The sequence below is a fragment of the Mustela erminea genome, chromosome 2 (genome assembly GCF_009829155.1).
Source record: "Mustela erminea isolate mMusErm1 chromosome 2, mMusErm1.Pri, whole genome shotgun sequence".
Classification (NCBI taxonomy): domain Eukaryota; kingdom Metazoa; phylum Chordata; class Mammalia; order Carnivora; family Mustelidae; genus Mustela; species Mustela erminea.
Window position 1 is genome coordinate 139,889,245 of NC_045615.1, and position 23,224 is coordinate 139,912,468.

Genomic DNA, 23,224 nt, shown 5'->3' on the forward strand with positions numbered 1-23,224 from the left:
TATTTTTGAAACATGGCTTATATCTCTTTGTAAAGAGCAATTAAACAGTGGTTGCGATCCTGTAGCTTATTTGGAGACTCAGACTTCTTATCTCATGTGTGTTCCTATTAATTTATGTAACGTGGTCTTCTTCCAACTTTGGTTAATAGCACTCTTCAAGCTAACTAGATGTGTGTAGCAAGGACATGTTATTGGTATGAGTTTGTTTTATAAATTCAGATTTGTGACATTAAGCCAATTAGTAAGAAGAATAAAGCAGTTTTAATGAACACAGAAAATTGTAATTAGCAATATTGATGACTGCTGTAATCTTATCCTAATGTGCAGTTTATTTGTGTGTTCTGTTTCCATTTTATAATATCAGATTTTGTCAGGTAGTTTCAAATTCTAGGCTGTCTTACTAATAATTGTCTTATTAACAATGTCTTGTTTTTTAATATTAATGCTTTTTTAACTGAGACTCTTGAAAGGAACAGTAAAAATTGCTTAATGTAGAATCACTAAAATATTTAAACCTGCTTGCATTTCTTATAACACGTAAAACATACAATAAAACTGGATGTTAAGTGGACATTCAGTCTCAGATTGGCTTCTTCACTTGTTCTTGCAGTACAACTTATGTCTTGATGAAATAATATACTGAAAAGGTGTACATGTACCTTCATGTCATGTACATGACTGAGCATGCGGTATTACGTACCTTGTAAGAATTTACATGGTTGGAAATTTGAAGGCCTTTATTTTAAAGGATTCTCTGTACAGTGATATCTTTTCCAAATTTAAAAAATGAAATTAAACATAAATATGGCAGGTAAACCTTTATTTCAAGCTCTGCACAAAAGTGAGTAAATTTGGCTTCTCTAATGAACATGTTAATGAGCCCAGTTTTAGCGTAGATCACCTTTAAACCTTCAGGGTTTTGTGTTTGTTTTTCGGACATTTTATAAAAGTAACAACATTTTAAAAATTCAGAAGTTAGCATCAGAAACCCCAGAAGTTAGCATCAGAAACATTTTGCAGATGTAGACTTTGGAGTTAGACCTGAGCCTGAATCTTGGTACTGGCACTTTACTTCACAAATGAGCCTTTTTCTGTTATCTGTGAAAATGAAACTAATTGGACTTAAACCAAGTACTCATGGATTAAATGGCTTCTATGGCTGCAGAAGCACCTATTGCAGGGTACCTAATAAGTGTTAGTTCCCTTGGGATCTCTGCTCCCACCACAGTCTCTTTAATGGTAGTAGTGATAGACAATACATGACATACTCTGAAAGCAGTTTTAAATTCTGTGATTTTTATTTTGTACATACATTATTTTTTAAGATAGCATTTTTGATTAATCCTCACAGATTTAGAAATCCTCAAGGATTTAGATCCTGAAGGATTTATCCTTTGATAAATCCTCAAGGATTTAGTATTTCTAAAAAATAGAATACATTAAGATTTCTTTATAAACTATATATTGTAGGAAAATTATTCTTGTGCATTTGAAGTTAAAAGAAAAAGTATAGAGGCAGTACTATGTGACTCCACAAAACTCAAAATATCAGTATAATATATATGCAACGAAGGACAGCCTTACCTTAATTATCGGGCCTTGGTAGGTATGACTTTTATATTTATTGAGAATTAAGGAGTTAAGTTTTAATTTTTATCAACTACTTTAAATGTTTTTAGAAGAAAATACAATATTAACTGTCTTTCTTGGGCATACCTGTAGTCGTAGTCCTCAACTTTGGCTATGTATTGGAATTACCTGGGAGCTTTAAAAAATTGTGGATGCTAAAAAAAAAAAAAAAAAAAAAAATTGTGGATGCTTAGGCCCTAGAGACTGAATTAAATAGTCTCTGCGAAATAGTGCACCCTGGACATTGGGAGTTTTAAAAAGCCCTCAGATAATTCTGATGTGTAGGAAGCACTGAGAACCACTGATTGAGAGATAGGATTCTGGCTTGGCATAAAGATTATTAATTGGTTATTAATCAAAGGTTTAGTGACCACGTTGGAATGTGAGGTAAAAATGAAAGATTTAGTTGGGTGGAACTGATGTTTGCATAGCATTTTACAACCTTATAGAGTCTCATTTTGTGTGAGTCTCATTTGATTTATATTTTCTGCTGCTTTTGGTTGGTAGCCAGTATCAAAGGTGTATCGTGCTGTTCTGTTGCAGACTGGTAGGTAGATAGTATATTTATCAAACTGGAAGTTGAAATCCTACACATACTATTTTCCTTACATACTTTCTCTGCTCATCTTCTTTCCTCCATTTAAAATGTACTCCCTCCGCATCTTATGTGGCTAAATCCATTCTACATGTCTTTCAAGGCTTACCTCTTTGCTAAGGTAGCTTAAAAGATGTTGCACCAGTTTCCATGGAGAATTGTTACCAGCATCTATTTAGCTGTATGACCTGAGTTAGACAGTGATACTACTGGATCTGTCTTCACTTGGGAATATTTAATAGTCCCATCTAGGTTTTTTTCCTAGAGAATGAATCCTTGAACTATTGCTGTTAGTGCATAGTTCTTATTAGGAGCTCTGCTATGAGGAAAAAAATTCATAGATTTTTTCAAGGATATCTGATTTATTCATTCTTTTATAATAGTGGTTCTGAACTTTGAAGCAGTAACCCTTTGAAAATTTGCTGCAAACTCTTCTGCCTGAAAAATACATTTATACACATGCATATATTTAAGTTGAGGAATTTCCTGATCCCTCAGCATCCCATGTATGCTAGTTAAGGTTTCTTGCTCAAAAGTACAGTTAAATCTGTGTGTCTGGGTGGCTCAGTTGGTTAAGTGTCTGCCTTCGGCTCAGGGCATGATCTCAGAGTCCTGGGATTGAGTCTTGAGTGGGGCTCCCTGCTCATTGGGGAGTCTGCTTTTCCTTCTACCTCTTCCCCGACTCATGCTCTCTCTCTCTCTCAAAAATAAATAAAATCTTAAAAAAAAAGAAAAGAAAAGAAAAGAAAGTACAGTTAAATCCTTAGAGCAAGTCTTCATCAAGAGGGCATGTACTCAGACAACATCATTTTGGTCCACCTGATTAAATTGCTTTTATTGAATTGTGCATTGTTATGCTTCACCCAGTATTGAGCATTTCGAGAAACAGCTCTGTGAAATTCACTTATGTTTTCATTGTAATAGTATTGGAGACTTTGTCCCTATTTCAGTGTTTTTCATAGTGTAAGATGGCAGTCCATTAGTGATGGGTAAGAAATTAGTTTCATGATCTTAACCACCAGATATTTTGTGTTTTGTATTGTTCTGCTTTTTTGGTGTGATGTTTAATACTAATAAATCATGTTTGATTTTAATGTTACTCTTTCCTTTATAATAAGTGTAAGTGAGTATTGTTTCATGAAACTCAGTTTTTTTATATGTGGGCACTGGATTGCTGTGCAAAATGTGTTTCATCAATTACTGTATTTTGGGATCAGAAGTGTTTGAAAACTATTTTACTCTTTTATATTTTCTCTTAACCTGGACTCAGGAGAAATTCTTTTCTCTTTATTTTCATCTGTAAAATGGGAATGATAGTTGCTACTTCATAAGGTCATGAAGAATGAATTTATATAAAGTGCTTGGAACAGTGCTTTCCTAGCACATAATAGGTGCTCAGTAAACACTAGCTGTTATTACCAGGAAATGCCATCTTTAGAGCTAATGCTTTGTTTTTATCTTACACACACATTAAAAGACCTGTTATTAATAGTGTCCTTTAGTTTGGCTGTTAAAAAAAAAAATGAGAAGCTCAGAGATAAATTTGGGACAAAAGATTAATAACTAATTCTTTGTCTTCCCTTGGCCCTAATTTTGTCACTTTTAAAGTTTTTGTTGTATCTTTGTAAGCAACTTACATCAGAATCACCAAAGTATGTCCTTTTAATTTAATTCCATTATAATTTCAGAGATATTTTTATATTCATGAAAGGTAGAGGCTTTTGTGGAATCCACCACCTGTATTAAGCCTGTAGATTAGTGAGACTTCAGATATCCATTGTGGTTAGTTTCTGTCTCTCTTCAGCTTGTTATTGTTCGATATAGAGAAGAGAATCTTGATAACTACATTAGCTATCTGCCTTATTGAAAAAATGTGTAAGCAAGTCCAGGTAAACTTGTCCTATGTGGAAACTCAAGGTGCAGTAGATCCTCATAGTGAAGCTCCACTAAATATTTTTATGCATTGAAATAAAAAGTGGTTCATTAAAAATTTTCAGAATAATATGGCTCAACATCATTTTTCATTATGTGGCATCAGAATAACACAGATTGTTACTCATCTCTGTTAAATATTATGTATTTTTTGTTACTTTGGTATATGCTTATGTATCTTGTCCTAAAATATTTCTGAACAAAATGGCAAAGTTCACCATTTCTGATTAATTTAAGCTAAATCCGTTTGTGTGGTAAAAATCCCTGGACAAAGAGGTGTTATTATTGTGGAAATGTAAGAAATTGCAGTTTTCTGGATTCCTTCTACTGGTGCACATTTTTTTAAGGCTGATTTTCCATGTGTATATTTTTAGAAGCTTATTATTTACCACTTTGAATCTTCAGTGATTAATTCATTTAAAGCTGAAAAATTAGACTTCCTTAAAATAAACTTCTAAGGAATGAGTACTCTCATGTGTCCCAGAATATTTGAAAGCAGAGGTCTTCAGAAAACCATGGTATATATAAATCTTTCATTTGGACACAGACGTTAGACTGTTAGATCTGGATTTAAGTTTTGCTACTTTAACAATTTAGAGAAATTGCAAACCCAGATATATTTGTGAGAATTTGTTCTTGAGGGGAATACATTTTAAAAGATGGAGAGGGGGAGAATGCAGCAATCAGGAAGAGAAAGGAAAAGGAAATAATAGAGGTAAAGATTTTTATAATGAAGTCTAGGTAGCAATAAAAGATGAGGGAAATTGTGGCCTCAGGATATACACCTATATCTGTCAGGATGTTGGAATCAGAGATGTGTGTGGACATCCAAGAGTTGATGGCATTGGTTTTGATATGAAGTTACAGTGGTCATAGCTATTAATCTTCTAAGTTTTAGGGGAAAAATTGGAGCTATATTTGTTTTATGTCTGAGGTATTTGGATTTTTCTCATGTGTGACTGTTAGGATAGTTTCCACCTATATCGAAGGGTAAGTTAAAAATCACTTTTTCTCTTTGAGTTCATGAGGAAATCTGGGAAGTCCGTGACATGGGCATAAAATCAGAAAAACGTGAACTTTTAAAAAAAATTCTATTAGAATTATATAGAACAGAAGTTGAAAGTGAGCAGGGTGATAAGTAGGAATGAACTGTGTAGTTGAAGACATTTCAAATGCTATTATATACTCTTATAGGGATGTCTTCATTTTGTTTTTGTGAGCATTAAATTATTTATGAGGCTTTTCAAGGTTCACTTGAGGCAGACTTCCACCAGTTCTTGATTTTCAGAAGTCTCAAATGTCTAAAAACCAGTTATCTTGCAAGGAGGGAGCATACATAGCTCAAGGGAAGGCTTTGGAATCAGAAGGATTAAGATTTCAAAGTTAGTTTTGCCATTTAATTATTACTGATGTCAGTGACATCACTGTGAGCCGTAGCTTTAACATCTCTAGCAAGTATACAGTAGTTTGTTAAGTGAAGGCTTATTGTGAGGTTTAGGTATAATGTGTAGACATTCTACAAATAGTCACTGTTACTAGTTGTTGTAAAAACCTATCTGGTGACGATGGAAGGAACCATGGTACTTTGGTTTAAAGTTTTTAAAGTCAGAACTGTTCAGAACTAAAACAGAAATGAAGACAAATTGATCTAATTTGCATCCATTTTTCATGCTTCTTCCTTCAAGTGACTTCTGTATCTTGTTAAGCATATATACTTTAATAAAATCCTTAACTACTGACTTAACAGTATTTTTTAAAATTTAACTTACTGGCCTCTCCTAATGCAATTTGCAGCATTATTTTGTGATAGACTATTTTTCCATCTACTCATATACTTAAACTTTAATTGATTATAAATACAATTGGAGTGGGGCAGGCATTTAAATATTTAAAGTTTTCTATTTAAAGGCAGGTTATCAGAAATGGAATATTGGATCCCTTTTATGCTTTCTAATGGTTGGAATAAATCACTAAGAAAAATACAGTGTGTATCAAAATGAGCATTATTTCTTTTCAGGTCTTTTGGGAGAATTTTAGTTGGGAGTTTCTGTACTAGAACTGTAATATGTTGTATAATTATGGAGCCAAAACGTGATTTCCATTCGCTTTGCATTTGCTACCTGATAGAATTTCACAAAGATAAATTTAGTTGGAGACTATTAAAAAATAGTAAATTTAAAAGAAAACCTATGAAAATTCTTTAACGTTATCATCTTTGGATACATTGGTTCCAGCTTATTAATAAAGCTTAGTTTTTAATGACAGTACAAAGTAATGAGATCTAACTTTAGTGAAGTTTTTTTTTTTTTCAAGTGTGTTTTGTGATCTGGTTTTATTTTAAAGTACATTGCAAAAGGTCTTAAATTTCATTTCTCACCTAATATTTGTGTTATTTTTCAAACATCTAATTAAGTGAAACTAAATTGATTTAATTTCTGTGTTACAGGAGATTACCTGGGGCAATTGATGTTATTGGTCAAACTATAACAATTAGCCGAGTTGAAGGAAGGCGACGGGCAAATGAAAACAGCAACATACAGGTTTTGTATTTTCAAAATTATTAATTTTTAAACTGAAGGATTATATCCATATTCTAATTTAATTTATTCCATATACATTTCTAGTGCTATGCTATATGTTCGGTATTTTAGGTACTGCCAAGAAATTTAAAATATGGAGCTAATTACCCTTTTATTATAAAAGCTATTCCCATTAAAATTTATTGCCTTTGGATCTTTGGTAAGATTTCTTTTCCTTTGCTATAAACACAATATGTAGGTTAATTGGACCAAAAAAAGGGAAAATATGGGAAACGTGTAAAGAAGACAGTAAAACCGCCAATAAATCTAGCATATAAAGATAACCACTTTTAACACTCTGGTACATCTCTTCTTTGTCACCAGACAAGATTAGAATATACTTTATGATTACCATTTGTGTATCTTTTTTTAAAATTATCATTTGCATTGCCCATATTTTTAAAAATACTGAAAATTCCTTCATGATAGTTTCATTTTGTGGATATACCATAGCTTAACCTGTAATTTTGGGGGGGAAGTAGATTTCCTTTGTTTTCAAGGGAAAGAATGAAAGCGATACTAGTAACTTGGATTCAAGTTAGAATTTTAGTGACTGAGACTTTCAGCTGTTAGTTTGATCATTACTGTTTTTTATTATTACCTTTTCCTGAGTACCTTAAAAAAATTTCAAAGTGTTTTGATTCTCATTACTTTTAGTAAATTCATCTTTTCTTTTTAGCATGTTTAAGGGTAAACATTTCTAAACTGGAAGATAGTCCTCTTTTCTTTCCCCCACCATTAAAATGCCATAATTTCTTAAAATAATTCTGTTCCCTACTTTGAAAAATAGCTTATCAGCATAAGCATTACAGAAATTATTGTATTTAAATGCAGGAAAATTAATGAAAAGAGGGATTATATGTTTAAATGATAACCTTTAGCCCACAAAGATTGTAGAAGTAGAAATTAAATGCACAACATTATGTTGCCCATTTATGCTGTTTCCCAAATGTGTTTGCACATCAGAATCCCTCAGGGAACCTTAAAAATCCAGATTTCTGTGCGTCACTCCTATAGATTTGCTACCTGCCCCTTACCTGTTTATATAGATCAGTATTTTGTAAACACATTTACTTTTCAAGTATAAACTCTTGTTCTTAAAGTTACAAGATTCACATGAAAAAGTTACTTACATATCTGGCTGCCTGTTTACTTGCACCTGGTTAATGTGTGCAACCTGATGATAAGAAGCCCTAGTACAGTGGATATTTATCTCCGCATCCATGTTTATTTCCTAACGCTGGTATTTGTAACTAATGATTATATTGACTTAATTTGAGTACCGTCGCTTGGTTGGGTAACAAAGGTAATACTCATTATATTTATAAAGTGGTTAAATTTAGAAGTACTCTTGTTTAGAATGTTTTTAGTTCTTCTTTTGAGTAATGATTCATTTTTTTTCTAGGCTTTGTATATGGACATTTTAAAAAGTGTGAGTGCATGTATACTCACATCTGTATATACACACACATAGCACACACATGGAAAAAGTTACTTCTGCCTCCCCAAAATATGTGTCTATGAATAAAGCTTTTTACTTTATTTCTTAAATTAAATAAAATGAATTTACTGAGTTTTTAATCTTAGATTAGAACACTCACTCACTTTTTAAATTAACTATGCTTAATTTTAGGTCCTTTCTGAAAGATCTGCTACTGAAGTAGACAACAATTTTAGCAAACCACCTCCATTTTTCCCCCCAGGAGCTCCTCCCACCCACCTTCCACCTCCTCCATTTCTTCCACCTCCTCCAACTGTCAGCACTGCTCCACCTCTGATTCCACCACCAGGTAAATAGTAAATAAGACATCTGATTTTGGGGAAAAAGAAAATCATGAGTGTTTCTTTTATTTTTAATTCTAACAATTAAAATATATGAAAAATCTTTATTGATTATACTGCATTAAAATTGATAGGAAATTTACTATGTTAAATCTTCAATAGATTCACAGTGAAACAGATCTATATGTGCTATTTCAGCATAGCAAAGAGAATACACTAAAATAGAGAAGAAAGGATAGATAACTAAAATTGTGATCTAAGAGTATGATTGTGATCACTAAAGTTGCAAATTTTATGTATAAATCCATATTGAATTATAAACCATGTTAACTTGTTTTGAAAAAAGTTTTAGTTAGAATTGGAGTAGGTTTAAAAAAAATATATCCTGTGAAGTGAAAAAAAAATATATCCTGTGAAGTGAAAATCTCAGTCTGTTCATCTTTGTATACTGATTTCCTTTTAGGAGATTGCTTCTGGGTGCCAGGTACCTGGTACTTAACTGCTTTTAAACAAGACAGAGAAATTTCTTTCGTATTTTGAGCCACTTTTGATTATTTATTATTTTATTGGCGGCACTAGAAAAATTCACAAGTAAACCCTAAATTTTACTTTTTCAACCTTATATCCATTGGCCTTTGTTACATTATTCCCAGTAAGCTTCCAGTATTTATTCCCTTTCATCAGTTTTTAATGAAACTAATAAGGCTGATTGAGATAGTAACTACTTTCTTCCTACAGAAAATGCCAATAGTAAATGATAAAAACTATCTCGCTTTTAATTATAACTACACATGTGAGAAATGCTAAAATTTGCTTTCTTTTAGTAAAATCAGTTCATACTGCAGAGCCATGTCCACATAGTCATTTTGAGAGAGCCATGCTTGTTTTAAGGTGCCAGTTATGATCAGAGTACCTAGGCAAACAAGGGGTCTGAGTAGTCTTCTAGTCTTCATCCTTGGTCTCTAAATGTCAACTCTTGCATTGGCCCCACAGCCACAGCACCTTTGATTCTCTTCCATTGTCAATTTTATCTTTAAAATGGATAAGAATTATTATGAAAAATGACTGGTTTTAGAGACTGCGTTGTCTCGGAAACAGAGGAAAGAGAAGACTGAATAAGTTGGAGGTGCTTACTCCAGACAACTTTATTTCTAAAATTTAACGAGTTTATTATTCTGGAGCATAAACCATTTCAGAAGTTGTAATTGGACCCATGACTCTTGGGTCTTCCATATGATGAGAACTAACCAAAGGAAAAGGGTATGGAATGAAAACTTAGTGATTCATAAACGAGTCCTTTGTCTACTGAACATGATAAAATGTAGAAATAGTTAATTCTGAACATATTTGATCTAATGACACTAAAAGATAATCAATGTATTTGATAATAGTGTTATGCTGGATTGCTTGGTAATCTTATTTTAACTTTAGTAGGTATTAAAGGTGATTAAAAATAATTTTTTTATTGCTAGCTAGCGTAGTATATCCCCAGATTGCTAACAGTTTATATAGTCAGCACTAGCTGTTATGAGAGAGTAAGTGATATGAGAGAGAGAAGGTATGAAAATGGTGAAAAAATAAAGACATTTTTGGTATAAGAATATTTAGACGCTCTGTAGGATATTGCTTATAGGTGCTGGCATTATTTAGAAGCACGCTTTCTTCCAAAATGACAAGACTACTCCATTTCTTTGCCATATAACTTCTGTTTATAAAGATAATATCTTTTAATAATGTTCAGATTCTCTATGGCATTATACTGTAGAGTAACACTCCTTATTTTTTTTTTTAAGTTATTTATTTACAGGCTTACTTCGGAGATCTTACAGTCCTACACCACCACAATAAAAAGAATCAAAATGAAATTTTGGTTTCTCGGTGCATATAAAAGTTATGTTCATACTCTTCTGTAGTCTGCTGATTGGTGCAGTAGCATTATGTCTAAAAAACAATACATTAATTAAAAAGAACTTTGTTGCTGAAAAATGCTAACCACCCTCTGAGCTTTAAGTGAGTCATAACCTTTTTGCTGATGTTAGGGCCTTGCCTTGATGTTGGTGACTGCTGACTGATCAGGGTGGTGGTTGCTGAGGGTTGGGGTGGCAGTTTTTTATAAGACAACAGTGAAGTTTGCCACAACCATTGACTCTTCCTTTAATGAACAGTTGGTTTCTCTGTAGCAGTGATGCGGTTTGATAGTATTTTACTCACAGTAGACACTCCTTCCAAATTGAAGTCAATCCTCCCAAACTCTGCTGCTGTTTTTTCAACTAAGTTTAGGTAATATTCTGAATCCTTCTTTGGCCATTTCAACAGTCTTCACCGCATCTTTACCAGGAATAGGTTCCATGTCAAGAAACCACTTTTTTTTTTTTTGCTCTCCCAGGAGAGGCAACCCCTCATCTGTTCTAGTTTTATCATGAGCCTGCAACAGTGCAGTCCCGTCTTCAGGCTCCACTTCTCATTCTAGTTCTCTTGTTATTTCCACCACACCTGCACTTCCTTCCTCTGCTGAAGTCTGGAACCCCTAAAGTCCTCCATGAGGTTTGGAATCCACTTCTTCCAAACTCCTGTTCATGTGGCTATTTGGATCTTTCTCCATGAATCATGAATGTTTAATGGCATCTCGAATGATGAAGATGATGAATCCTTTCCAGAAGGTTTTCAACTTACTTTGCCCAGATCCATCAGAGGAATCACTCTGTCTGTGGCAGCTGTAGTCCTATGAAATGTTTTTCTTCAGTAGTAAGACTTGAAAGTCTAAATGAGTCCTTGATCCATGGGCTGCAGAATGGATATTTTGTTATGAGGCATGAAAACATTAATCTTGTTACTGTATGTCTCAACAGAGAGAGAGCTCTTAGGTGACCGGGTACACTGTGGATCGGCAGTAATATTTGGAAAGGAATCTTTTTTTCTGAGCAGTAGACTCATCGGTGGGCTTGAAATGTTCAGTAAACCATGTTGTCAACAGATGTGCTGTCGTCAGGCTTTGTTGTTCCATTTCTACAGCACAGGCAGAGTGGAGTTAGGTTAATTCTTAAGGGCCCTAGGACTTTCAGAATGGTGAGCATTTATTTGAACTTAAAGTCACCAGCTGCATTAGCCCCTCACCAGAGAGTCAGCCTCTCCTTTGAAACTTTGAAGCCAGGCCTTGACTTCTTTCCAGCTGTGAAAGTCCGCAATGGCATCTCCTTCCACCAGAAGGCTATTTTGTCTCCATGAAAATCTGCTGTTTAGTGTGGCCACCTTTATGAATTCCCTTAGCTGGGTCTTCTGGGGAACTTGCTGCCCCTTGTCCATCAGCACATGCTGCTTCACCCTGCACTTTGTGTTCTGGAGATGGCTTCTTGCCTCAGACCTCATGCACCAGCCTCTGATGGCTTCACACTATTTTTCTACAGCCAACTCACCTCTGTCAGCCTTCATAGAATTGAGGAGGGTTGTAAGAGCCTTGCTCTGGATTAGCCTTTGGCTTAAGGGAATATGGTGGCTGGTTTGGTCTCCTCTCCAGACCATTCAAGACTTTCCCTGTATTTACAGTAAGGCTGTTTTCCTTTCTTAACGGTTGTGTGTTCATTGGAGTAGCACTTTTAATTTCCTTCAAGAACTTTTCTTTTGCATTACAATTTGACTGTATGTTACAAGAGGCCTAGCTTTCAGCCAGTCTGCTTTTGACATACCTTCCTCCCTAAACTTAGTCATTTCTAGCTTTTGATTTAAAGAGAGAGATGTGTGACTCTTCCTTTCACTTGAATACTTAGAGGCCAGTGTAGGGTTATTAACTGGCCTAATTTTGTTACTGTGTCTCTGGAGAAGGAAAGAGATAAGACAATGGCCAATTAGTCAAGCAGTCAGAACACAAACAACATATGTTGATTGCCATTTTATATATGATAAGAGTTTGTGATGTCCCAAAACAGTTACAGTAGTACCGTCAAAAGATTACTGATCAGAAAGCACCATAACAAATAAAATAGTATAAAAGTTTGAAATACTGTGACAATTACCTTAAATGTGACACAAAGACATGATATTACAAACCCTTCTGGGAAATGACTCCAGTGGACTTGCTGAAATAGTGTTGCCACAAACCTTCAGTTTGTTAAAAACACAGTAACTACGGAACGCAGTAAAGAGGGCACAGTAAAATGAGGTATGCCGGTAATGTTAATTTTCAATTACATGCTTTCCATATTTTAAATACCTATCCACATTTCCTTTGATTGCTTATTTTGTCATGCTGTTCTGTCAGCATTTAAGGATACTGATTGAAATGAATTTTGATGCTGGTTTAAAAGCAGTATCTAACTGTGGTATATTTGCTGGTGGCAGGGAGACACCAATTCATACAAAAACCCAAGTATCTGGAGATTGAGACTATCTGAATTACTCCTTACTTTTACTAGATTGTGAGCTGTTGGGAGAGAAGGTGGTTTGCATTTCCGTCAATGTTTCCCAACAATGCTAGTCACAAAGATCTTTTGTATACTTGGCGTTCCCTAAATTGGATAGCTGATTGAGGTGACATATATCTGTATCCATAACACCAGAGAGACTTTTAGATTGACAGTTGGTACAGTCACCCAGACACTTATCAGAGTGGTTCTGAGCTTTTCCATAACAGTATGGCTACATAGATCCTTACCTATGGACTATAGGACTTGAGATTAAAGCCATATTTTCAGTGACCATTTACCACAGAACCACGTGATTACAATATATTTTATAGAGGTCACTGTGATTTAGATCACCGTTAGAATCATAAGCCGCTAATAAAAGAAAGCTGTGGTTGAGGAGTCTTTTTATAAGTTTGCCTTAAGAAGTACTCCATTTTTCTTAGAGAAACCTTGGGTTTCCTTTTTGCTTTCTTGAGAAATACTAAATGCAAAAAGGAAAAAAATCCTTTGAGAATTTAAACATTAAAATATGTTTCAAATGCATATGCTTTCAAGGCTATAGGCCTGTATATGATGAGACAAATACAGAAATGATCTGCTACACCCCTATTTGGGGCTTCATGCTTTCAGTGTAATAGTAGAGTAATAGTAGAAATTTAACTGACCCTTGGGCCACCAACCCCGGTCAAAAATCTACATTACTGATAGCCCATTGTTGACTGGAAGCTTTACTAATAACAAACAGTCAGTTAACACATATTTTTTATGTTATGTTATTTTTATGTTTTTTATGTTATTGAGGAGGGTTATAAGAGCCTTGCTCTGGATTAGCCTTTGGCTTAAGGGAATATGGTGGCTGGTTTGGTCTCCTTTCCAGACCATTCAAGACTTTCTCTGTATTTACCGTAAGGCTGTTTTATAGCCTTATTATAAAAGCCTGTATTCTTATAATAAAGGTAGGCAGAGTAAAGAAAATGTTAATATCATAAAGAAAATAAAATGCATTTATAGGTCTGTACTATAAGAAAATCAACATATGGGGAGCCTGGGCGGCTCAGATGGTTAAGTGTCTGCCGTCAGCTCAGGTCATGATCTCCAGGTCTTGGGTTGGAGCCCCATGTCAGGCTCCTGGCTCAGCGGGGAGTCTGCCTCACCCTTTCCCTCTGCCTCTCCCCTTGCTGTGCTCTCTCTGCCTCTTTCTTTCTCTCTCTCTCTCTCATGAATAAATTTTAAAATCTTAAAAAAAAAAAAATTTATGTATAAGTGGATCTGTGCAGTTCAAAGCCTGTTGTTCAAGGGTCACTTGTAGTAGCTAATAGCAGCTAATATTTATTGAATGCTTATTTATTATTAAAGGTACTGTTCTGAGCACATTTCATGTATTAATGCAGTATGCTCCTTGATAACAACTGAAATAGATTTTATTCTGATTTTACAGAAGAGAAACCAGGACTCAAACGAGTTTAAGCAGTAGCTAGGAAATAGCAGAACTAGCAGGCGGTTTTGTCCAAAAGCCTGTTTTGTTAACTGTTTTGAATTGAATCATGGTATCATGTGTATGTATATTCACCCCAAAAACGTGTCTGTTAAAAGTTGTTTGGTTTTTTCCTTTTAACTTTTCCCCTCATATTGAAGTGCGTGCATCTATATTTCTGGGTAGAGAAGTTTATGGAGCCTGTAAAGAGCAGGAACCAGATTTTTTTTTTTTTTTTTAATCCAGTTAGCTCAGATTTTGCTGTTTGCCTGATTTGTGTTAAGTCTGTTTACTGAATAAACCAGTTGTGATATACTTGTTTATTGGAAGAAGAATTGTAAAATTAAAAGATTCGTGTTATAGTGCAGTTGATTTTATGGTACTTTTTTATGTGGTAAAAATATACATAGTACTTAATTATTCTAACTATCAGTAAGTCTCCAGTTCATTGGCATTAAATACATTGACAAAGTTGTATAACCATCACTATGATGTATACCTAAAACTTTTTCATTATGCATAATGCAATTGTACTTAGTAAACAGTAACCTTTACCCCATCCCCCAGCTCCCATGGCCTCTATTCTTTCTTTCTCTGTGAATTTGCCTATTGTAGGTACTTCGTGTAAGTGAAATCATTACAGTGTTTGTCCTGTGTCTGGCTTATCTTGTTTTTTAAAGTAATTTAATGTTTGTTAACTATTTTTTTTAACTATGTACAAACTAAATATAAACCTTAACTTTAGATTTTCAAATGTTAATTTTCTTAGTATCATCCTATTTTATCTTCATTTTTAATAATAGAGTTTATTGAAAGAGAGAAGACTAGATTTATTTTAGCTCATTTCTTGTTATACTAATAAAAATCAAGGCTCATGTGGCTGTGGTTCTGTAAATCTTCAGAACAGTTAAAATCTAGCTCAGGATTCCATTAAGTTGAGGAAGGCTCTTTGCCTTACTGAGATACTAAATAGTCCAATTAGTGCAGACCACAGAGAACAATGATCCCTGCTTTTAAAGGTGGATATAGGGTTTAGCTGTTTATCTAGAGCTTAAAATGGGTGCAATTCTGCATTTTAGAAGGAATTCCTAAATTTAGTCCTAAAAACTATTACCAAGTACATTAGTGTCTCACTAGTCATGTAGTACTTTGAATTATATGCACTTAAAAATTGTGTTCATTCCTTAAATATCTTGATGATTTGAGGTTGTAGCAGTGACACACATAGGGTTAGGGAGAAAGGCAGCTCACATCTGTAGTCTTTTGGCATTTCCTCTAAAGCCTACATTGTAGATTAGTTTTCTGTTAGTAGTCTAGTTCCAGCACAGTGGCTCTTAAACTTTTTGGTCAGAGAGCACTTTATACACTAAAAAGAAATTACTACAGTCTCCCAAAGAGCTTTTATTTATGCATAGTACATATATTTTTTGTATTAGAAAGCTGTGAGGTTAAAATGTTATGTAAAAAATACTCATAATAAACCCATTACATATTAGCATTAACATGTAGTGTAAAGAGTGGTCTTGTTTTACACTTTGACAAACTTTTTTTTTTTATATATATATATAACTGTGTGGCTTAATAGAAAAAAAATGGATTCTCCCGTTTTGTTTCTGCATTAAATATTTTGTCATTTTACATGTCATGTAGCCTCTAGAATACTTTATTGGACACTTGTAAGAGAATGAGCATGAAAATAGCAAATAACATCTTAGTATTTTTATGAAAGTAGTTTTAACCTTGCAGATTCCTTAAAAGGATCTTAGGGACTGCCTGGAATCTCCAGGTGACACTTTAAGAACTGCTGCTTTGGCAGAAGCTTGGACTATTCTGGATGAATATTATCCGCACGCTTGAGAAAGTACAATTTTGAGAAGTTAATTTATGAATATAATATTTATTAAGCTAATTTTTATAGTTCTATAAGATTTTTGGTCTTACTCAGCAAATCTGCTTATTAACTGATGCTTTTTGCCAAAAATAGATTTTCCAGAAGTACCTTTAAAAAAGAATTCCCTTGAAAAAAATTTTTCTAAGGTTTTATTTATTTGTTTGTCACAGAGAGGGGGAGAGAGAGAGAGTGAGTGTGTATACAAGCAAGGAGAGAAGCAGGCTCCCCGCTGAGCAAGGAGCCTGATGTGGGACTTGATCCCAGGACCCCCCGGATTGTGACCTGAGCCAAAGGCAGCTGCTTAACCAACTGAGTCACCCAGGTGTCCTGAATTCCTTGAGATTTTTAAGAACTGTACTTATCTTCTCTCTCTCTCTCTTTTTTTAATATTAAAAAAAACCCAGTAGCCTATCAGTATTCTCAGTAAACTCAAAATAGGCTGTTATTTTTAAAGGGCAGATGTTAGACTCTGTGTGTGTGTGTGTAAGATTGATGCACAGAAAAGCATGTAGTGGAAGATAATATTTAGTATATGTGCTGCCGAAGCGAGCACTGGAAGGTAATATTTAAAGATTTTTATAAACCTTGACTTTATGTACTCAATTTCTTTGTGCAGAATTTACTTACAGGCTTGACTTAGAAGTAGAAATCAGTTAGGATTAAAATGAGCAAGCTCAGATTTGTGACATAATAAATGTGCTGATGAAATTTAGAAGTTACTAGTGAGAAATTGGAAGCATAATTTGCATAATTCTGCCATGTTTTCTTTCACTTGAACTTAATAAAGAAATGATAGGTAGTTATTAACACATATTTGTTAGTTGTTGCGGAGTAACAAACCACTCCAGAACGTAGTGACTTAAAACAAAATATATTTATTGAACAGTTTTCGTGAGTTAGGAATGTGGGGAAGGCTTGCTGGGTCCTCTGCTTCAGTCTGCCACAGACTTTGGGATGGTCATCTCATAGGCCTCACTGAGGAAATACTCTTTTTCAAGATTATTCACCTCTTTGTTACAATCAGGATTCACTTCCTCTCCTACATGGCAGCTTGCTTCAGGAAAGCATGCATGCCAAGAAAACCGTAGAGGATTCCAGCAAAATAGAAGTCACTGTCTTTAGTCTAGTCACAGAAGTGACATCCCATCATTTTGCTGGATTTTGTTTGTTAGAAATAAGTCATTATATGCAGCCCATACTCAGGGGGAGGGTATAAATACCAAAGGTATAAAAAGGCATAAATAGGGGCACCTGGGTAGCTCAGTCATTAAGCGTCTGCCTTCCGCTCAGGGTCCTGGGATCGAGCCCCACATCAGGATCCCTGCTTGGCAGGAAGCCTGCTTCCCCCTCTCTCACTCCCCCTGCTTGTGTTCCCTCTCTCACTATGTCTCTCCCTGTCAAATAAATGAGTAAAATCTTTGGGGGAAAAAAGCTTAAATATCTGCTATCAGGGATCCTTAAAGGCTGTATCAGAGGCTACCCTAGCATATATAAACTCTTTTCTGCCTTAGAAAAACAATGATGGGCTACATTGAGAATGAGTTTATACACAGTTTTTATTTGTTGTTGTTGTTGACAGCAGAGCCTCTATTTTGTGCAAATTTTAAAAATATAGTTAAATACCTTTCAAAAAGTATGGGGCGCCTGGGTGGCTCAGTGGGTTAAAGTCTCTGCCTTCAGCTCAGGTCATGATCTCGGGGTCCTGGGATCGAGCCCTGTGTCGGGGCTCTCTGCTCAGCAGGGAGCCTGCTTCCCTTCCTCTTTCTGCCTGCCTCTCTGTCTACTTGTAATCTCTGTCTGTAAAATAAATAAAATCTTTAAAACAAAACAAGAACAAAAATATCACAGGGCTGCTGCCTTTCTATTTCTTTGCTTCAGTTCCTTTAGTTCCCAAATAGAATTTCAGGTCCCCCCACCACCACCAGCACCACATGCTTTCCCCTGAAGAGTGTGCATTACTGGAAAAAGTCAATCTGATTCTTTCAAGGATGCCAGATAGTTAGCATAGGCTATCATATAGCTCAATTATTTTACTTAAGGGTGTCACATGCTTTGTTCGTTTCATGAAAATTTGAAATGGAATTTATGTGTATTGAATATTGAGCTGTTAAGCAGTGCAATCTGTAGAGAGGTTTAGGATCTGATTTATTGATTCTCGAAGTATGGTCGCTGCTCAGCAACATCTGCATCTCCTTGTTAGGAATGCAGATTCTCGGACCCCATTCCAGACCTACTGAATCAGAAATTCAGCAGACCCAGCAGTCTGTGTTTTAACCAACTCCAGGTGCTTCTGATGGTCACTAAAGTTTCAAAACCAATAATCTATCCAGTCCTGTTAGAACTTGAATCTTACTTTTCCAAAAGCTTTGGCCTACAGTACTAGAAATCTTACTCTTATTACTGTTATGCAAAGCTTTCCAGGGAAATCAACATTTTTGTCCTACTCCTTTTACAGATAAAGGAAACAGTGAAACACAGTACTTCCCTCGTGTCATTTCAGCCTGTTGGTTAGGCAGCACGTGTGTTGCTCAGAAAGGTGGGAGTGTTGAGAGTGAGGACAGGAATTTTTGAGACCAATTTTCTTTTTCCTTGTGTTGTTTTTCTTTTGCTAACAAAAGTCAAATACTAAATCGTGAGTTTTGAATAAGAATTACATTGAACCAACACTGTCACATACTAAACTTCCATATTGCATTTTGAAAGTACATCTGATAATACTAAAGAATTGATTTGTATTGTGTTTCGTCAACTTTGTGGCTCTTGTTCAGTGAACATTTACTAATAAAGATTTGCATTGAAATATCTTAGATGAAATACAGCCCTCACAAGAAGGGCCTTTTTTAGTTCTCACGCTAACCTTGTGATGAGTAGATAGTGACTAGAATGACATCTTTACATATAGCATGAATTTTCTTTTTGTGAATTCTTTCCAGTTGATTTTTTAAAAACCTGTCCTATAATACTGTTGTGGTGAGATTAAAATAAAAAGCAGACTAATTTTAATAACCTTCAGGGCATATTTAATAATTTGGTTATAAGTCTTTTTATCTTTGTTTTCTGAAAATTTGACAGATTATAGGTTTTTGAAGACTAAATTTTGAGAGGCCTGACTAGTAATTTCTTAGTTATTTTGCATGAATTCACATTTTAGTGAGCTGTAGTGCATTTTAGTTAGAGTGATATATGTTGCTCACGTGTTCATTTAAGTAGTCTATTAGGATTATAGAGTGGTTTGCTGAATTTCGTACAGTTACCTTATACTGTAGTTCCCCCCCGCCCCCCGCCGCCTTTATCTGCAAGGTCTATGTCCCAGGACTCCCAGTGAGTACCTGAAATGGTAGATAGCATTGAACCTTATATATGCTATGTTTTTTTTCCTCTTCATACATAACCTATGATAAAACTTAATTTATAAATTCGACACAGTAAGGGATTAACAATAATAATAAAATAGAACAATTATAACAATATACTGTAATAAAAGTTTTTTTTTTTAAAGATTTTATTTATTTATTTGACAGAGAGAGATCACAAGTAGGCAGAGAGGCAGGCAGAGAGAGAGAGAGAGAGAGAGGAGGAAGCAGGCTCTCCATGAGCAGAGAGCCCGATGTGGGACTCGATCCCAGAACCCTGAGATCATGACCTGAGCCGAAGGCAGAGGCTTAACCCACTGAGCCACCCAGGTGCCCCTGTAATAAAAGTTTTTTGAATGTGATCTCTCCTTCTCTCTCTGAAAATATCTCAGTTGTACTGTGCTTACCTTTCTTATGATGACATGAGTTTATAAAATGCCTATATCCTGAGATTAAATGAGGTGAATGGCATAGGCACTGTGACATACATAGCATTAGGCTACTGTTGACCTGGCAGTACATAAGGAGGAGGATCACCTGCTTCCAGAATGTGGTTGACTGCGGATAACTGAAACTGTGGAAAGCATGACTAAGAAGGGACTACTATACATATAAAAAACAAACAAAAATGTATTTTAAAAACTAGGTCACATAGTGAAGTTAAACAGTGCTCTAAAAGACTTTATACCGTTTTAAAGAAAATTACTTAATAGTAGATATTAATATTAAGAAAGTTCAATATGCTCTGCCTTTCTTTTCCCATTTAGTATGGTGTCTGGGATCTTGGTAGCTTGTATTGTTTGCTGGATTCTTTTAGTTCAGTAATTTAGGAAGCAGCAAGGTAACTTCAGGATGGAGGATAATTGCCATTAAGTATAGATTGAGTTAGTAGACATTTGGAGGTCTAATGATTTTTGAAAAATAATGGCTTTACATGTCTTTTACATATCGTTTTCAGTATTGTTGGTATTGTAAGTTTAGCATATCCTTTTATTGTATGGGTGGGTGGTTAAATCAGGTGTTTCATTTTCCATTTTAAAGCCACTGGCTGCCTTAAGATTTTTTTTTTATATAAACCTCTTATTCTGGTAAAACATGCATAGGAAAATTCCAAATTATTAACAGATGTTTCCATTGACAAAACATTTGAAAGTAATTGTTTTCCTTATTTTTTCCCATGCATTTAATTAATGAATTTGACTTTTTTCCCCTCTTTTGGACTAATTTTGATGCAGTTTTTAAGATAGGATCAGTAAAAAATTCTACATTGAAGTTATGGTATAAAATTTTTCATGAAAAAAACATTTTTTCTATTTTCCTACTTAGAAATGTCATTTTTCTTCAAACAAAAAGAATTTGTATGTCACATAACTTTTACGTTAGGATTTAAGGGCTTAGAAATGTCATTTTTCTTCAAACAAAAAGAATTTGTATGTCACATAACTTTTACATTAGGGTTTAAGGGCACATTTGACCAATGTAAATTGAGAATGTTATTTATACATAGTATATTTCTTAAAGTTTATAATGTGTGCAAATGAACGAGAGTCGCTCAAATTAGTATTCACTGACTCCTATAGATAAATTGTCCACATTTAATGTGCCCTGGGGGTGTATGTATATATGAATAGGCTATATCCCCCTTTTCTACTCCCACAAATCAGAGCAAATCATAGCCTTTCCTCTCGTCCTGTCAACAATAGTAAAATGACCCAAATCAGCATTTGAACGTCCTACAAAATTTAGTTACTAAAGTGAAAAGTCATCATCTTCAGAGTTACCTTGTATTACCTTCAGTATAAAGATGCCATTGATAATTTCTCGATTAAAATACTAAATAAGATCAGATGTTGATTATCAGACTTAGTGTTAATTTCATGGAGTTTGATATTTGTGCACTAAAAATGCACAAGTGTGCTTTTTCAACTGATGTCTACCTTTGTTTGTGATTATACCTAGTAGGGGAAATCTTGTTACCAAGTTGTTAGACTGGGTTTTCATCAGGAAGTCGGATGTTATACTGGAATTGTTGGTCCTCTGCAAGAAAACAGAATGCTTCTTTTGAGTGAATAAGCCAGGAAAATGAGGCGAGGGGTTTTATTTTCAAAGGTTTTTGGTTTTTGGTTTTTTTTTTTTTTTTTTTTTTTTTTTTTTTTTTTTTTGGTGATGGCATAAATACATAACAGGTTATAAAATCCAATTACTATATTAAATTTCATCACTTGTTTTTTAGGTATTCCAATAACTGTACCACCTCCAGGTAAAACTTTTTTCATGTTTTCTCCATCATTGTTAATAAACATGAAATTTCAAGCTTAGAGTTACAGGAGGGACAGTGTTGATATGGTTAGACTATGGAATAGGCTATTGGGGTTTCAAGGTCCTATTTTCAGCTCTGCCTTTGCTTCATTCCAGTTTTGATTAAGATACTTAGTTTTCTTATACCTGTCTTACCCATTTCTGTAGAAACAGCGATTCTGAGAAAATTCTCACCGTATCAATTTGTTCAAGAAAACAGTATGGAATATAAAATAAGACTTTTATGAAAAAGTTTTTTTTCAGACCAGTGAATTTTTTTATATGATAAAGCAACTGCAAAAGAAGAGTAAGATCATTTATCGAGACTTTATCATGGTTTCTGATTTTTTTTTTTTAACCCTGCTGGCAAAACTCAGTATTGTGAGAAAATACATTCTGAACCGTACAATTAGATAGACAGACAACTGGTCAGTCAGATGGTGGTTCTTAGAGTGGTGAAATTGTTGATTGTTGTAATGGTGTGATCAATAGTTTATGTGGGACCAAGGGTGGTTTTCCCCACTTTTTCAGTGTTTTTAGAGTGTGATGCAAATATGATAGCAAGTGTATTTGTTATTGAATTCAGTATCCAGAGCCAAAGAAAAGGAGAGTTGACCATGCTTGGAAGGGTTTGTCTGAATTCAAAAATGGCCTTGATAAAGAGAAATAGGGGAGTTTAGGTAGCATGGGACAGTACACATATTTAGTTGTGGAATAGTAAGTCGCTGATTGTCTATCAGTGTGGCTGAAAAAGGCTTATCAGGACAAGTCATAAAAGAACCATTGGTGTGTCTAGTTTAAAAGGAAATGTGGTTGAAAAGCTGTTTAAGACAGGATTGTGGTCATTGCTTAACTTCATAGCTCTGAGATGCTTAATAGAGGAGTTACAGATCTTGAAATTGGGTATAGTGAAGATAAGCATGGTGAATTTGAAACAACTTGTAGCAGTTCCAAAAAGTGATTTAAATGGACTTTGAGAAGGGTTTAGAGAACTGGGATTCATTTTTACATAGAATACTAAAGGAGGAGGCTAGTGGAAGTGTTTTCAAGTATGCAGAGGGCGATAGAGAATATGATAATGGATTGCTTCTGGTTCTCATTGAGGACAGCCTATGAATTGTAGTGTGAGAGATCTAAATTCCAGAATTTAATTCATTTCCTAATAGTGAGGGTTGTTAAAACTTGGGAAGGAATTGGTATCCTAAGTTTTTTAAGTTGAATCTTAAAGTCTTATGTTGCCTATCTGAATTTGAAAGTGCAGAGTAGATAAACTGTTAAGGTCCCTTTTAGC

General features: G+C 34.7%; 1 protein-coding gene across 25 annotated transcripts in view; it reads left to right on the forward strand.

The window, feature by feature from the left end:
- FIP1L1 (factor interacting with PAPOLA and CPSF1) overlaps positions 1–23,224 on the forward strand; it is a 75,406-nt gene that overhangs the window by 35,321 nt on the left and 16,861 nt on the right. For 13 of the 25 annotated variants that reach the window (XM_032334304.1, XM_032334313.1, XM_032334306.1 and 10 more), the window contains 3 exons: positions 6,603–6,696; positions 8,369–8,525; positions 21,869–21,895. In XM_032334304.1, the coding sequence (XP_032190195.1) occupies positions 6,603–6,696; positions 8,369–8,525; positions 21,869–21,895 (278 nt within the window). The remainder of the gene's footprint in view (positions 1–6,602; positions 6,697–8,368; positions 8,526–21,868; positions 21,896–23,224) is intronic. The other 12 variants (XM_032334307.1, XM_032334318.1, XM_032334325.1 and 9 more) reach the window with 1 other exon arrangement.